Raw genomic sequence first — 15112 nt, 5'->3', positions numbered from 1 at the left:
ATGATTGGAGGATATAATTTATATGTATTATAGAACTTTTTCTAAAAAAATCAAACTATTTTAGCTTAATTTGTGATTTTTTTTTTATTAAAACTCATTTAAAATTGACTTGAATAATAAACAAACTAACCTTTTAATATATTTTTTAAGCTCGTTAAGTTTTAATTGTTCGGGAAATTTTAAATAAATTATATTTCATTTCAATTTTTTTTTGTTTTTTTTGGTGAATTTTTTTATTTAAAATTATGTCAATTTTTTATTTTTCAAGTCTACCTTGTCTAGATGAATTTAAAGGTAAAATTATTTTTTTTAAAAATCAAAATAAGGAAAAAAAATTCACAATTTTTTTTATCTCTCTTTTTTGGATATTTAAAAAAAAAAATAGTTCATCGAGTAGAATCTGGAAATTTTTTTTATTTTTTTTAAAAAGTTTTTTGGGTAATAAAAAAAAATAAAAAAGGCTCAATAAGACAATACAAAAAAAATAAAAAATAAAAAAGTCAAAAAAGTCAAAAAAATAAACTACATACCCCACTAAACTAAAATGTCAACTATAAAGCTAAGAGAGAGGGAATGGGACATAAATGATTTACAAAATTTTGAAAAGTTTTAAGAACAACGATGAATGCAGTCTAAACTTTTAGACATAATTGACGACAAAAAAAAGTATACAAAAACAGCACTAATTCCCTATACAAAATCTAAACTGGTAAAAGTTCTACCAACAAATGATATTGTCAAAATAAACCAATCAAATATCACAGTCAACTAAAGAAAAAAACCATAATAATAGACACAAATGCAAAAATAAAAGAATAAAAATTTAGAACACTCAAGTTGCTATTGGCCTTTTACCAGATAATACCTCTGAGAGCATTTCCAATTTCCTTGAGATTTCTGCTCAACCTGTTCACGTTAGCAAAGAACCCTACCAAATCTTGCATGTATGGCATCAACAACCGCCTCCGATCTCCCTCCTGCGCCACCGCCACTCCTCCTCCGGCCACCGTCGGCTTCACTTTTCTGGCAACTTTTACTTTTGTTGCTCTCTTGGAAGCTTTCTTGTTGTTCTTCTTCTTCGAATTGGTATTCGAAGGAACGAGAAAGACGAAGCTGTCCTTGCCGTTGCTGTTACTCCGGTAGAGAAGATCGCGAAACTTCCACCGCTTTGATGATCCCATCGAGTTGCTCTTCTTACATCTCTTCGGCGACTCTACCACCGCAGACGTATCAAATTTCGATTTTCAGATGCAGTAGGTTCCTACTGGAACTCCATTGAGCTTGTCGGCTTCGGAGGAGGAGCACGAAGGAGGATCACGGTCCTCGCTCATGAGCTTCGCTAAAGGAATCCGAATCGGCGACAGAGTAGGAGGCTTAGAAGAATTCACTTCACCTTTACAATTTTCAACATCAGAAAACAACAAATCTCTGTCGAAAATAGGGAAAACAGGTCTGATCTGGCCATTGTAAAAGATCTTATTGGGAGAGGTGGGGTCTTCACACACACAAGGGAACTCAAAATCATCATCATCATCATCTTCGTAGCTCTTTGTTTCTTCTTCTTCTTGGACCCCTAGTTGTTCCTCGATCAGGATTTCATAAACACAGTAGTCTTCTTCCAATTTAGAAATTCGATCTTGCAGCCTCTCCATTTCTGTTAGCATTTGATCAATCTCGTGGTTTTTACTTCTTAGCTGCTCTTCCAAATCACTATTCTGGTTTCGTAGAGAGTCCACTTCTCGTTCCAGGTCTTTCACTTGTACCATAAGACCCTCTTTCTCTTCGAGCATCTTCCGTTGATCAGCAATATTTTTTTCTGACTCCTCTTCCAGAGTTCCTATCTGAACAAGGTATTCTGACATTTCTAGAATTTTCTTCTCCAGTTGAGATTCAAATTCAATTTTCTGGTTATTTAGGGTCTCTAGCTCCTGTTACTTTTCATTGACCTTGTCCAGTAGGTCCTTGACTTGACCCGATGCTTCATTGCTATCACGTACCGATTGTTCTTCCAATTTGTTTTTTTGGGTCTGTAAGGTTTCCACATCCAGTTGCAGATTGTTAATCCATGTCGTCATATCCTCAATTTGAGACAACGAATCTTTCCCTTCTCCTCAAGTTTCTTCAGAAGACTGGAAAGCTCATCAACTTTCTGTTTTTCAATCTCTCCTTTCTGGGTATGCAAAGAATCTAGCTTAAGTTCTAAACCCCTCATTCGAGCTAATGTTTCACTCTTATGGGTCTTATGTATCTCGGTGTGACTCGCAAGTGCCCTTTCTCTCTCACCCAATTTCTCTCTCAGTTGGCTAGATTCGGTGACAAGTTCTTTAAAAACTTTGAATTCTCACCATTCAACGTTTCAGCTTCCATCTTTAAATCACTAATCATCTTCTCTGCTTCCTTCTCTTCAGTAGTTTTTGTCAACTTCCTTTTCAAGTCAGCCACTTCTAGATGCGCACTTTGAAGTTCTTGCTTAATGTCATCTGTCACCTTCTGAAACTCATTTTGCAATTTTCCATTTTACTACTCTTTTCCTTTGAAGAATAATCTGAATCTGAGTCCAAGCCGGAGGAAGAAAAAGAAAAAGAATAATCTGTATTCCCATCTTTTTCATCCCATCTTCTTCTTTGATAAGGTTCAAGGTCTTCTAAACTTTGTCCTCAATCTCTGCAATGAGCAGGAAATTTCTGTTTTAATACCGGGTATCTACTTTAAGATCCATTGTTTACAGAAAAAAATTGCTGAACATAAAGATGAAGCTATTTCAAAAGGAAATAAATGTCTATATTTGTTCATTCAGATTGAGGATTTTTCTTTTCTACTTTTTGAGTATCCAAGAAACAAGTCGAAGTTACTTAACTCAAGCTACAAATTTTATTTAACCAAACAATAAAAGACTATACAACTACAAATCTTGACAAATGCCATACATACTTCATCAATTTATTGCAGGTTCATATTAAAATGAAGGATTCATTTTTTATTTATTTTTTGGTATGTGTGATGCTAAATCAGTAAATCGCAATCATTGTATAATTTTTGATTTACCAAAAATGATTATTAACTACATTGTGGGCCTACTAATTGAAAATAAATAATTTGTCAAAATGATTGTTAATGATTATAACGTTGCTATCGTATCATTCTGGTAAAAATTTGTATAAAATTAATGTAATTTTTTTCCCCATATAATTAACAAGATTCACAAATCTTTAAAAAAAAAATAATTAGGAACACACTGTATGAACACACAATATATAATTAACAACACTGTATGAACACACAATATATAATTCACAAATCACATTTCACAAACCAAGGTTCAAAACCATTATAATCAACTAAAACTCATTAAATAATAATTAACAACATTCTAAAAACAAAAATAATTAGGAACACACTGTATGAACACACAATATATAATTTTTTATTTTTTTATTTTTTTAAGTCTTTCAAGCACATGAAATATTGATAGAAGTGGTGACAGTGAACTGCTCAGAGGCTGACTTCCTTATCACTGTTGCCACTGCCACCGACTTAAACTTCGACGAAATCCCGCCGCTGCTGCCACTCTCCGACACTTCTAGAATGGTTGAAAGTGGGCCTAACCCAATGAAAACAGCAAAAAATTAGTCTTGCGATCTTGCTTTTGTTTGTTTAGGGCTGAAAATGGATTGAAGAGGTCTGTGAAACAACCGAGAAAATTTCGAGGATTTTTTGGAGATAGATTGTGGTGGTTGTTGAGAAAAAAGAACTTTTTGATCCATTATTTGTTTGTTTATTGGGAAAAAAGACAGAGATGTAGAGATGGTTACACAACTTTAGAGAGAGAGGAAAAGTTTCTTGGTTTTTATCCTGAAAAGTAAGTTCATTTTTTCCATATAAAGTTAGGGTATCAATGTGGAAAATTTTAACATTTCCATTTCAATTTCTTTTCCTTCACTAGTATAGTAACTCTCTCTTTCTCTCTAAGTTGAGGTATCAATGTGAAAATTTTTGACATTTCCATTTCAATTTCATTTCCTTCACTAATAACTCTCTCTCTCTCTCTCTGAGAGTGTGCATGTGTGTGTCTCTAGCACTTCTTAAACTACAAGTTCTCCATTGTAGACTTTTGGGTGATTTTTAATTGAATTAATGTTACACTCTGGTCTCTTGCATTTTTTATAAGTTCACTATAGTCCTTTCACTATTAATTGTGACAATTAATTTCTTTACATTTCAAGTGAAGTTACAATGACTTGGAATGTTGATTTTTTATTTTTTTTATTTATGAAAAGATGTGTAAAAAAATAAAGAAAGTAATTTAACAATTTATAATAGCGCTAGTGTGTACCCATGCCTAAAGGCACAATGCAAATAATGATGAAATCAAAATATAATTGAATATAAAATTACTAGGATAAAATATAATTTATCCCATTTCTTGCTAAAAATTTGAAGTCAAAATATGAATCAAGGTCAAGTTAATTTTGAAAAGATTTTCTTGTTTTTTTAAAATTTGAAAATTTGTTTAGTTGTATATTTTGAAAATAAACATTTCCTAATCAACTATTCAAAGTACGTCAAGTAACTCAATCATAAACATTTTGGTTTTATTAACAAACTTTATGACTCTAAAATATAAACTTCATATCAACACAAAAATTAAAAATAAAAACATCCTTGCTAAGCAAGTCAAGAAAAAAAATTTATAAACACAAAATAACACAAACAAACCAAAGGAAGTGAAAAGAGATAAGTGGCATACTTTCAACAATATCATATAAGAAACGCTTCTCTTTTGAACTCTAAAATGGAAGAGGATAAACAACAGAGAAATAAGAAGAGAAATTAAAGTTGGAGTAAAAGCATAAAAAAGAGTTGAGAGACAAAATGAAATATTTTATAATAATAAACACCAGAAAATCCTTGAACTCCTTGAACTAGCTATAAGAGAAGAAAATCACACCAGAGCAACCAATTATCATTTCCTATTGAAAATCACACATATATCTCAGCATAGAAGAAAAAATATTTTAAAAAAAAAAAGAGAGGAAAAAATCTCAAATAATCTCTAAAAATTTGTCTAGTGATTATGCTACTAATAAACTTATGTATTTTTTTAGAAGCCAAGATTTTTAGAGACATTTCATCTTCAGAGACATAAACATTTATGTAGAACTCAAAGGCCAGAAAGCTGCCATTATCATCTTCAGAGACATTTCCTCATGAGACCTACAAAAGGTTCTATCAAATCAATAACCAAAATCAAGCATTGAAATCATCCCCTAATAATCAATTTAACAATCTACTTCACAATAAAGTTATAAATCATCCCCTAATAAGCAATACTATGTATGAAAATATAACTGCTTTATTGAAGCTATTATACTATTAAGCAAAATGTCAAAATTGCTGAGATGGTATACATTAGTGTACTTTTTTTTTTTTTGTCACAAACAGTTACCAATAAACTTGCCTATGAAAGTGTTTACAAATCAATCATGTCCTCCTAAAAATTAAAATTGTATCTCAATTCTACATGGTTTTGCTCTCAAAAAATTGGAAGGCCCCGTGACCCCCATTATAACCCCCTGTACACCCAGCCTATATGACAAATCAGTTGAGTGCAAGGAGGAAAGGGCAGAGGAGCTTCCCCTATACCAAGAAGTCACATCTGGATTCTTATGTAGGTAGCAGGGAGGGAAGCACAAAAAGAAGGTTTTTAAAAGGGAACAACCAGCTCCAGGCTCTATCTAGATTTGGAGTAAAGAACCTACAACCATTTCAAGCTTCTCAACAAATTTCTCTTAGGCACTTGTAAACAAAATCCCATATATATTGATGAAATGCCAACTTAACAAAAATCAAAGTAGACTAAAATGGAGAACACCAAGGCTATGTTTGGATCATGAATTTGGGTAGTGATTTGAAAAAGAAAAGGGAAAATCTAGGTGAAATTTGAATGAAATATAGCTACATTTCACACATTTTCCCTTTCCCTTTCCCTTTCCTTTTCCAAATGCCTACCCAAATCAACAATCCAAACACAGCCTTGAACAATTTTATTAGCATCATAAGACCTATAACATTTCTGATCAAAAAATAAATAAATTAAAAAGACCTATAACATTAATGATTATTTGGTCAAGGTTGATAATAGGAATGTGACATACATAGATCTAAAATTGAACCTTAGATTAAGATCAATTTACTAAGGCCACTTTGTTACATCTCTTTCTTAGTCCAGTACGAGGCAATAAGACATAAAATGATGAGTTATTTTTTTATCACAAAGTTGAAAATAATTGTTTACCATTCAAATTTCATCAAAATTCTCCATGAGCACCATAAAAAATCATCTTGTGGTTCTGTTTGGGGGTACAAGATGAAACTTTGCCCTTTAAAAAAACCCTGCTCACACTGAATTAAGTGAACTTCAACATGTGTCCATGTGTTTATGTGCAAACATATTCATGATCAGACATGATTAAGAATATAAAATCTGTTAAAATTGATGTATTATTGATTGATATATGTTATTATGTTTACAATCCTATATATAGAAGATTAGAGGAGGTAGGTATGTAGTAGGTGTAGTAGGTGGAGTAGGTGATGGTAGGTTTGGTGGTAGGTATAGTAGGTGATAGGTTTTAACAGCCCCCGCAAACTCAAGGGGGATAGGAACTAACCAACTTGAGTTTGGAGAGAGTAACAAAACAAGAAAATAGACTAATACATAAAATAAAAGAGGATAGGAAACACTGAATGGTTGTGTCATAACGTTGTAGAGGACACTGGATGGGTGTGTCATAACGTGGTAGAGGACACTGGATGGTTGTGTCATAACGTTGTAGAGGACACTGGATGGTTGTGGCAGACCGTTGTAGAAGCTAACCGGAATCAATGTCGGGACAGTTTATGGGGTTATGTCGGACCGATGTAGAAGACAGTTTTTGGGGTCATGTCGGACCGGTGTAGAAGACAGTTTACGGGGTCATGTCGGACCGCTGTAGAAGACAGTTTATGGGGTCATGTCGGACCGGCGTAGAAGACAGTTTACGGGGTCATGTCGGACCGCTGTAGAAGACAGTTTACGGGGTCATGTCGGACCGATGTAGAAGACAGTTTATAAGGTCATGTCGGACCGGTGTAGAAGACACTGTATGAGTGTGTATATAGGCTGCCCAAAAGATATACATGTAGATATATATATCGAGCCCTCAAAAGTCGCGCCCTCAAAAGGCGTGCCCACTTCATCAAAAGTCGTGCCCGACAGAAAGCGTCGAGCCATCAAAAGGCGAAACACCTCTGGCTTTGCTCCGTTGAACTTTCCGATACGGTCGGTGGAGCAAAAAATGGCAGTGCAAACGGATATTAAGGCCAATCAGTATACACTGAAGTCATGTGTGGAGACCATGACGGCGGTCACAAACTTGTCGCACCGGCTTCAGAGTAGGACAAATGAGGTGCAGCAGTTAAACGCCCAACTGGCTCTGCTCCAACGCATGTATAAGGATGCGCGAGCAGAGATAAGTGTGCTAAAGGCGGAAAATAAGGAGCTGAAGCGGAAGGCCACCGTTATGTTCCGATTTGGAGGTCCGCCATATGCTGCAGTGGAGGAGCAGGGTGGAGTGATCGTGCCCAGTGGAGTGGGAAACACGGAGGCAATACCGTCAAAGGCCGCCCAGGACGGAGGCAAGAAGAAAAGACCGGCGGAATAGGCGAAGAAGTGAGGTCGGTGGGTGGCCATCTGCAGAAAAGAAAACAAATCTTTTGGTGTTGTGTTTTTGGTTTGTTGTTGTTGTTGTTGTTGTTGTTTTTTTTTTTTTTTTTTTTGTGTGTGTAAAATTGTGATCGGGGTTGATCCCTGAGATGAATAAATTATGGTTTGGTGTGCAAAGCTATATGGTATGAATGGAATTTGAAAAAGATTAAAAATAATGTGAAAGAAAAATAAAGAAAGAAATAATAAAAATATATTTGAAATCAAAATGAAAGATGGGGAAATAAGGAAAGTGGTTTGGAGAAAATAAATAAAAATAATGGATTTTGAAATCAAACAGAGGAGAGAGAGGTGACAAGCCCAAATGTGAGAGAGAGAGTGAATTTGTTTGCTTTAACAAGATGACAAACTTGGGCACAAGTCTCTGTGGCAGCATTGCATTTTTCTGCCTCCCTCTGATACTGGGAAGCTACCCTTCTTGCTTCTACAAAGGTAATGTTCATATGGTGAGCATGCTCTTCATTCACTGTCTCCTGCAGTTTCATCTCCTCTGTCAACAGATCCACAAACTGCTTTTCCGTCTCCTCTTTGAGATCTGGGTCATCTCCTCCACAGTCTGTAACAGAAAGATTTGCCAAGCCAGGAGCAATCTTGAGAAGGGAGAGAGGGGGAGGACAATCACAAAGGCAAGGAGTGCAAGCAGGTGAAGAAGTGGGTCCCAACCTTAAGCCCTTCTTGAACTTCCAATAAAGAGCAGGTCCACACACACACAGAGCTGACACCACTGCGAATAACACCAAACAACCCCTCAACCACCTCCCTGGGTTGTGTGTTGAGTGTGTGCCCATGTGCATAGGTCTGCCGAGAGGGAGAGATTAAATGCATGTCATGTGGGCCGTGTGTTTCTCTCTGAAAAACCAAACATGCTGCCTTGTTTGTTTTCATGCACCACCAAGAAGAGAGAGCCCAGGTGCAGAGAGAGAGAGAGAGATTGGTGGCCATCGAGGACATGTCTTGTGTTCTTACATCTAAACACATACACGGCACCGAGACAGTTAGAACAGGTCGGCGGCAGCACATGTAGCTCGCATGAGCAGTGAATGAGAAGGATGATGGACGGACCAACGACGCATTGGGTAGGCGTCGTGGTCAGCAGTCACGGCTGACAGATGCAGCAATATTGCAGGTGCTGGACACGAAGCATGCAAACCATGCGAGTTGGGATGGTCGGCGACGGTGCCCGGAGTTGCAGCAGCGGGCAGTGAGCAAACAAACGAAGCTTTGGTTGACGAAGATGCAATCTGTATCTACAGTAGGCCGAAATGAAACACTGGTTGCGAGATGAGTTGGCGTCAATTCGAGCTAGCAGTGGTTTGAGTTGCTGCAGTGGTTATTGGCGGTGATTGGAGGTTTCAATTGGTTGAGGTCTGGCGGGCGGTTAAGGCAAAGTTGCCGCCCGCCAGAAGGCGAAGAGCACCAAGAGCTTAACCTATAGCTCTGATACCATGTTAAAATAGATGTATTATTGATTGATATATGTTATTATGTTTACAATCCTATATATAGAAGATTAGAGGAGGTAGGTATGTAGTAGGTGGAGTAGGTGTAGTAGGTGGAGTAGGTGATGGTAGGTTTGGTGGTAGGTATAGTAGGTGATAGGTTTTAACAAAATCAAGACAACTTACTGACACCCAAATGTTACAACAGTAATTCTTTTTTTGACTCAGCAATTAGAAGATATCAAACAAACTTACTAATAAAATTGCTAACTTTGGTTGGACAAATCAGACAATAATTTCCTACTTTAGTTCTCGTGCAAATCAACACAGAGCAGAAATCAAAGTCATGACATCAGAGGAAATGCATAAAGAAGCTATTCCGACCAACAAAACTAACATCAAGAATGCACTTACGGTTTAATGTTGTAGAGGAACAATCTTCAATTACAGGAGGATTTCCTTTCACAATTGAATCCACAGATTTGTTATCAACATGTTGGTGCTCTTTGTCAAAGTCAAACTCAAGTTATCGTATTGCTTGATTTCCAGTACAATATTTAACTCGAACAACAAATCAATCAAAAATCAAACTCGCAATCTTTTTTTTGTTTTGTTTTTGGAAGATAAAACTGAATGAAAAAAAAAGGGTTTATAGTTCCAGCTGCAACTTCAACCTAGTATAGACATGCAATCTACTATAGTATGATAAGATGGTGGGGAAAAATCTTGAAATTAATGAAGTGCAATGCAGCTCCCGTCCCTCCCTTGGCCCCCAAAAAAGGTTCATTTTAAAGAAGTATAACCATGCAATCAGGTTCTTCCACCTCTTGAAAGGACCTTCTGAGGGGTGAAAGAACCTTTTTTTAAATTGACAAGCAAAACCTTATCATTTTTATATATATATTTTTATGGTCAGGTGGAATTGATCCATCCTTGAACCGATTCTTTGTTTTTGAGAATCTTTTGAGTAGAGATTGTTTGTTCAGTTGTTTTTATCCCTCATCTCATGTACATGGGTGGCACCTCCCTGTTGCTTTATTTATTTATAATGTCTTTTACCTATTAAAAACAGCATGCAATCAGAAACAATTTCCTTGTTTTTTACTAGATTAAATAAAGCAGTGAACTAAACTAAAAGTATGAGAGGATCATATTATTACCCCAGGTAGTTTGGTCACAGGCAGAGGCTCCCCCGTGAAACTTGACTCGTCAACTGCACTTCTACCATCTCTAACAATTCCATCACCTGGAACACAATCCTAAACAATGGAACGTGTGTCAGGCAATATACAGACTACACCACAAAATAAATCATGATTCTTTGTCACTGCAATATTTTCAACCAGAACATGCTAGAATTAGCAGCAGCTAGAACCTTTGTGTTGCATCCAAAGTGGCAATAGAACAAAAAAGCCAATGGCATGAAAAATTAAGATAATTACAAAGTCAACCTTCAATAACCCACAAGGGCATATAACTTAGTGCAGATTCCATTAAAAATGAACAAAAAAGGGAGGACTGATGTTAAATGGGAAAACAGTGAGACTTTACTCACTCCAGGTAATATAACAATTTGATCTCCAACAGAGAGACTATTACAAGGAACTTCAACAGTTGAGCTCAACTCTTCCGCATCACCCCCCTTAGGCCTAGGTGACCATTGATCAATCAAGTGTTACTAAGTTCGCCATTCATTGACTTCCACACAAACCCCAGAAACACACCGAATTCTGTGAATATCAATGAATTTGAAATATCTTATTTCAAATTCATTTTAAAATCCACCACATTATTTGGATAAATCAGTGATGCAACCGTGTATTTTTTACGATTCAATTGAGAGAATAAAAAAAGGCAACATAAAATAGAACCAAAAAAACTACTTTCAACAGAACAAGAAAGGTATCAATGTGACCGATTTTCATTCTGAATGAGCAAGGGTTCGAAGTGCAGACTGAGCACCTGGATCAGGTGTTTTTGTCTTGTTTCCACCAGTTGCACGGAGCTTAATATGAAGGGCATTGATGCCAAGTTCCAGTTCAATAAGAAAAGTAAATGTTACTAAAGAAAAATAGCAGCATAAATTAAAATAATCCAAAATGCAACAAAGAATTGTCCAAACAACCAAACAAAAGCATTGAAGTTTAAAAACTTCATCTATAAATTTCATTTAAAAGAATCATAAAAGTGAGAGATATAATTAAAAACAGTCAGGCCACAAAATAGGTTAAACATATCCAAGAATATATTGAAGAAGATGAAGAATTGTGGGGTTGTGAAGCGAAGATTGGTTGGAGATACAGGGGATTGAGGCCATTGTTGGGTTTCAGATCAGAGCAACCAACTTTATCATCAAACTTTATATCTATCTGCTCACTGTTTCGATTATTTGTTTGTATACAGAGAGTTTTTAAGGTATAATATAGCAACAATCAAAGTGGCGCAGCGGAAGCATTAACCAATAATGTTAAACTCTTTTGTTCTAAACTTCAGAACAGAGTTCATTCCAATTAAAAAAACAAAACAAAAAACTTCAGAAAAGAGAACTAGTTTTAAAAATTCATCGAAGTCAAGCCTCTGCACAATCATGAAAACAGAGCAGCAGTTTGTATCACATCCTTAAACTGTGACAGATACCATGAAAAATAGGACTATCAACTTCCACCACACCACATGAAATGCCTCTAGAAATTAAAAAGATTTATATCAGAATTTTGGAACATTATTCATCATTCTTAAAAACAAAAAAAAATTGATACTTCAGATTGAAACAACAGAATTCAAGTTAATTGAAAAGGACTCAGTAGTCTTGAAATCAATCAAGTGTTGATTAATTTGGGAGGAAAGGTGACTGCTGACAATGGGTTTTTTTTTTTTTTTGATGAATTAAAATGATGACCCATCTATTCTATTTTATTATATTAAGCATACAGTCTAATTTGTTTGTCATTGTTTTGTATATGTTAGCAGATAGATTTTCGGGTAATCCATAGAGGCAGATCAGAAGGCATAGAGGCAGAGTCCCCAAATTTATATCATGTAAACACAAATAGGAATCATAAATCAAATTTATTTTCTAAAAGCATTACAAAAACCAATCAAACAAGCTAATGAGCAGTTCCAATATCAAAAAAATAGTAAAAAATAAAGTCAAATTGTTCATCTGTTGGAAGTCAAATGAATATATCCTTACTCTAATATTAAACACATATAAGGAAACAAAATCTCTTCAGTTTTCTTATTTCATCTTCTTGTGTTGCAAACCCTAAAATCGTCATTCTTGCAGGAAAAACGAAGGCGATTATATAAACATATATATATATATATAGGAACACATAGAATACATAGAGAAAGAGAGGCATAGAGTGCTTACCAAGAAGAGAGAGATGAATGCGGTAATGATGGTGTAGAGAGAGATTGCACAGAGGTCGAATCGTTCGATACAGAGAAGTGTTGTAGAGATCGGTTGGGGTTTGAGATTAATTGTTTGACATTGCATTTTTCATCATAGGCTGCATTTCCATGGCTCTCACTGAACCCTAACTTCAAATAAAAGGTTACGATATTTAGAGAGAGAGAGAGAGAGGCAATTCCAGAGACTACAGAGTTGGTGGTTTCAAAGATAGCAAAAGAATTAGGGCTAATGAATCAGAAAGAGAGGCAAAGAGAATTGGAAAGGAAGTGACATGCTGTGATTAAATATATATATATATATATATATATGATATTAACATAACAAATAGGGAGTTCGGATACTTATGTTACGTAAGTTCTGTGTAATATATTATGAGAATGGCTTTTGTTCGGTCTTTAATTAGGTTGGATTGTGCTGTTGGGTCTATAAAGGTTTATTATGGGTCATGTTTTGATAATTTGAATCGTTCAATGTGTAGAACTCGTTGAGTACTGTAGACGTCCCCGAACGCCCTGGGAGGAACGAGCTCCCGTTCTGTTCATTTGGGGTCACTACAGCTCAGGACTCTCAAATGTCACGGTTCTAAGTTTGAAGCAAAGTGTCCAAATCTAGCAAATCGTTTTTGAGAAAACTGATTTTTGAAAGAAGTGCCAAACATGGACTGCTTTGCCAGATACAGAGTTGCCACCTAAATATTTTATTTTGAGGAAATTTAGGAAACCCTGACTCGGTGCCAAAGGCCACGTGTCCGTCATCACCAAAGTTGCCTCGGCTCAGAAACTTGGGTACGATTGGGGAAGGTCACTTCGCGAGCACCCCCGCTCGCCCGATCAAAGATCGGCCTCTACTAACCGTGATATCAAGTTTTGAAAACATTGTGTGTCCTTATTCCGGTTATTAGCCTAGGTTACTATGTGATGCGCACAGCATACAAGTATAGACTGGATCGCCCGAATTGGAAGAAAACATTTCATGTTTGTTTTTTGAAAGATGGTTTGCTACTCGCAAGTAGGCTTAAAATGCAGATTTTGCCACCCTCGGGTGGGCTTAGAAAAGATGGTTTTGCCACTCTCTAGTGGGCTTAAAACAAACAGTTGATGATTTATTCCAATCCAAGTAACCTAACCTTCATCCACGGGCATTCAGGCAGTTATATCACATAAGCAAATAGCTTCATGGTAAGCATGCTATTCATGGCAGTCACTCACACGCATGCAAGGATGCTAAAGCATAAAAACTCACCGAGTACTCCAAGCCAAAACAGAAACTCATTAGAAATCCATGCATGAATCCTAAGTATACAGAAATGCCTAATGCAACACATGTAAAAATGCAATTATAGCAGGCTCGGCTATTCTAAACATGGCATATGGAATGCTACAGCTAACATGTATTCAACTTTGAAATTGAAATACAATGCAGTTAGTATGATGCGCCGAGCCCGGTGCATGCAAAACAGATGAATGATGCAAACATGTTGTCATACTGTATGCTAATTGAAATATGCCCTAATCTAACCATCATAAGCAGGTAAATAAAAGGGAAGAAAGACGTGGGGTTGGAAAATAAACATCACACGCACGCACACTTATTACAATTATGCCCTCGCACAGAGAGTCCGAATAAATATACAGTCCCGAATAAAAGAATAGTACAGTCCAAATATTACAGTCCAAATAATGTACAAATTCCTAATTAATTAACAAATTAACTAAGAAAGTAAATAAACTGGCATGCAAGCCAGGGACTGCCTTGACTCCATTCCGGATGATGAATGATGCATGCCCGGGTTGCCTTTGCGCGGAAATCCATGACGATGCCCCAATTAGCCTCTGTTTGCACCTGTTCTTGAAATGCGTGCCAAGCCTCGAAAGACCGCTGATTTTTGATTTGCTGCAACAGAGAGCAGGAAAGGGGCATAGCAATGTATTTTCACAAATGTATGCATGCCTCGATCCTCGTGCCACCAATCACGCATCTCGATGCATGATGGCCGAGGAGTCGAATTGCACAACTCAATATAGAATGAATGCATATGAAAACAAAACAAAAACCTAACTCCATCATGGATAATCCGGAGTGTCGGTGACTGGAGAATTGAGACATGTTCCGTCACTCGGAGCACGAAACGTACCTCGTTTCCCATGCTCGGGCTAACTCCTATCCCGAACACGATGCAATATGCATGACATGCATGAAATGCAACTAAGATACAATCCTAACATACACAATGTTATGGAATGACATACACAATGCAATAAGGTAATACACAACCGGGCATACACAATGCTATGGATGAAATGGCACACGCAATGCAATAATGGGCTTACACCAACATGAGAGAGCCTCAGCCACACTCACATAGGAGGCCATCAGATGAAAACAAGACAACTCGAAATGCGTGGACGCGTGCACGCAAACCGAGGACCGACCCTCAGGCATCGAAATGCCACTCTAATGAGACATGGCAAAGACATGGAATATGATATGCAA

The 15112-nt window shown here is 36.6% G+C and overlaps 1 protein-coding gene across 11 annotated transcripts; it reads right to left on the bottom strand.

The window, feature by feature from the left end:
• Positions 1–588: 588 nt before the first annotated feature.
• Positions 589–12899, bottom strand: LOC114277923 (uncharacterized). Of its 11 annotated transcripts, none has more exons than XM_082900635.1 (4): positions 12578–12899; positions 11167–11209; positions 10365–10463; positions 589–2664 (listed from the first exon to the last, which is right to left on the bottom strand). In XM_082900635.1, the coding sequence occupies exon 4, from the start codon at positions 1860–1862 to the stop codon at positions 1245–1247; it is 618 nt and encodes a 205-aa protein (XP_082756761.1). In that variant the 5' UTR covers positions 1863–2664; positions 10365–10463; positions 11167–11209; positions 12578–12899; the 3' UTR covers positions 589–1244. The 11 variants fall into 11 exon arrangements, 3 of the variants coding, with proteins under 3 accessions (XP_082756761.1, XP_082756756.1, XP_082756763.1); XR_014347903.1 differs by lacking the exons at positions 589–2664; positions 11167–11209 and adding exons at positions 4865–5214; positions 9619–9708; XR_014347906.1 differs by lacking the exons at positions 589–2664; positions 11167–11209 and adding exons at positions 4865–5214; positions 9619–9663.
• Between the last annotated feature and the right edge of the window lie 2213 nt (positions 12900–15112).

Source organism: Camellia sinensis, chromosome 1 (genome assembly GCF_055761805.1).
Source record: "Camellia sinensis isolate YWXY chromosome 1, ASM5576180v1, whole genome shotgun sequence".
Classification (NCBI taxonomy): Eukaryota; Viridiplantae; Streptophyta; class Magnoliopsida; order Ericales; family Theaceae; genus Camellia; species Camellia sinensis.
This window is presented reverse-complemented; position numbering and strand designations above follow the sequence as displayed.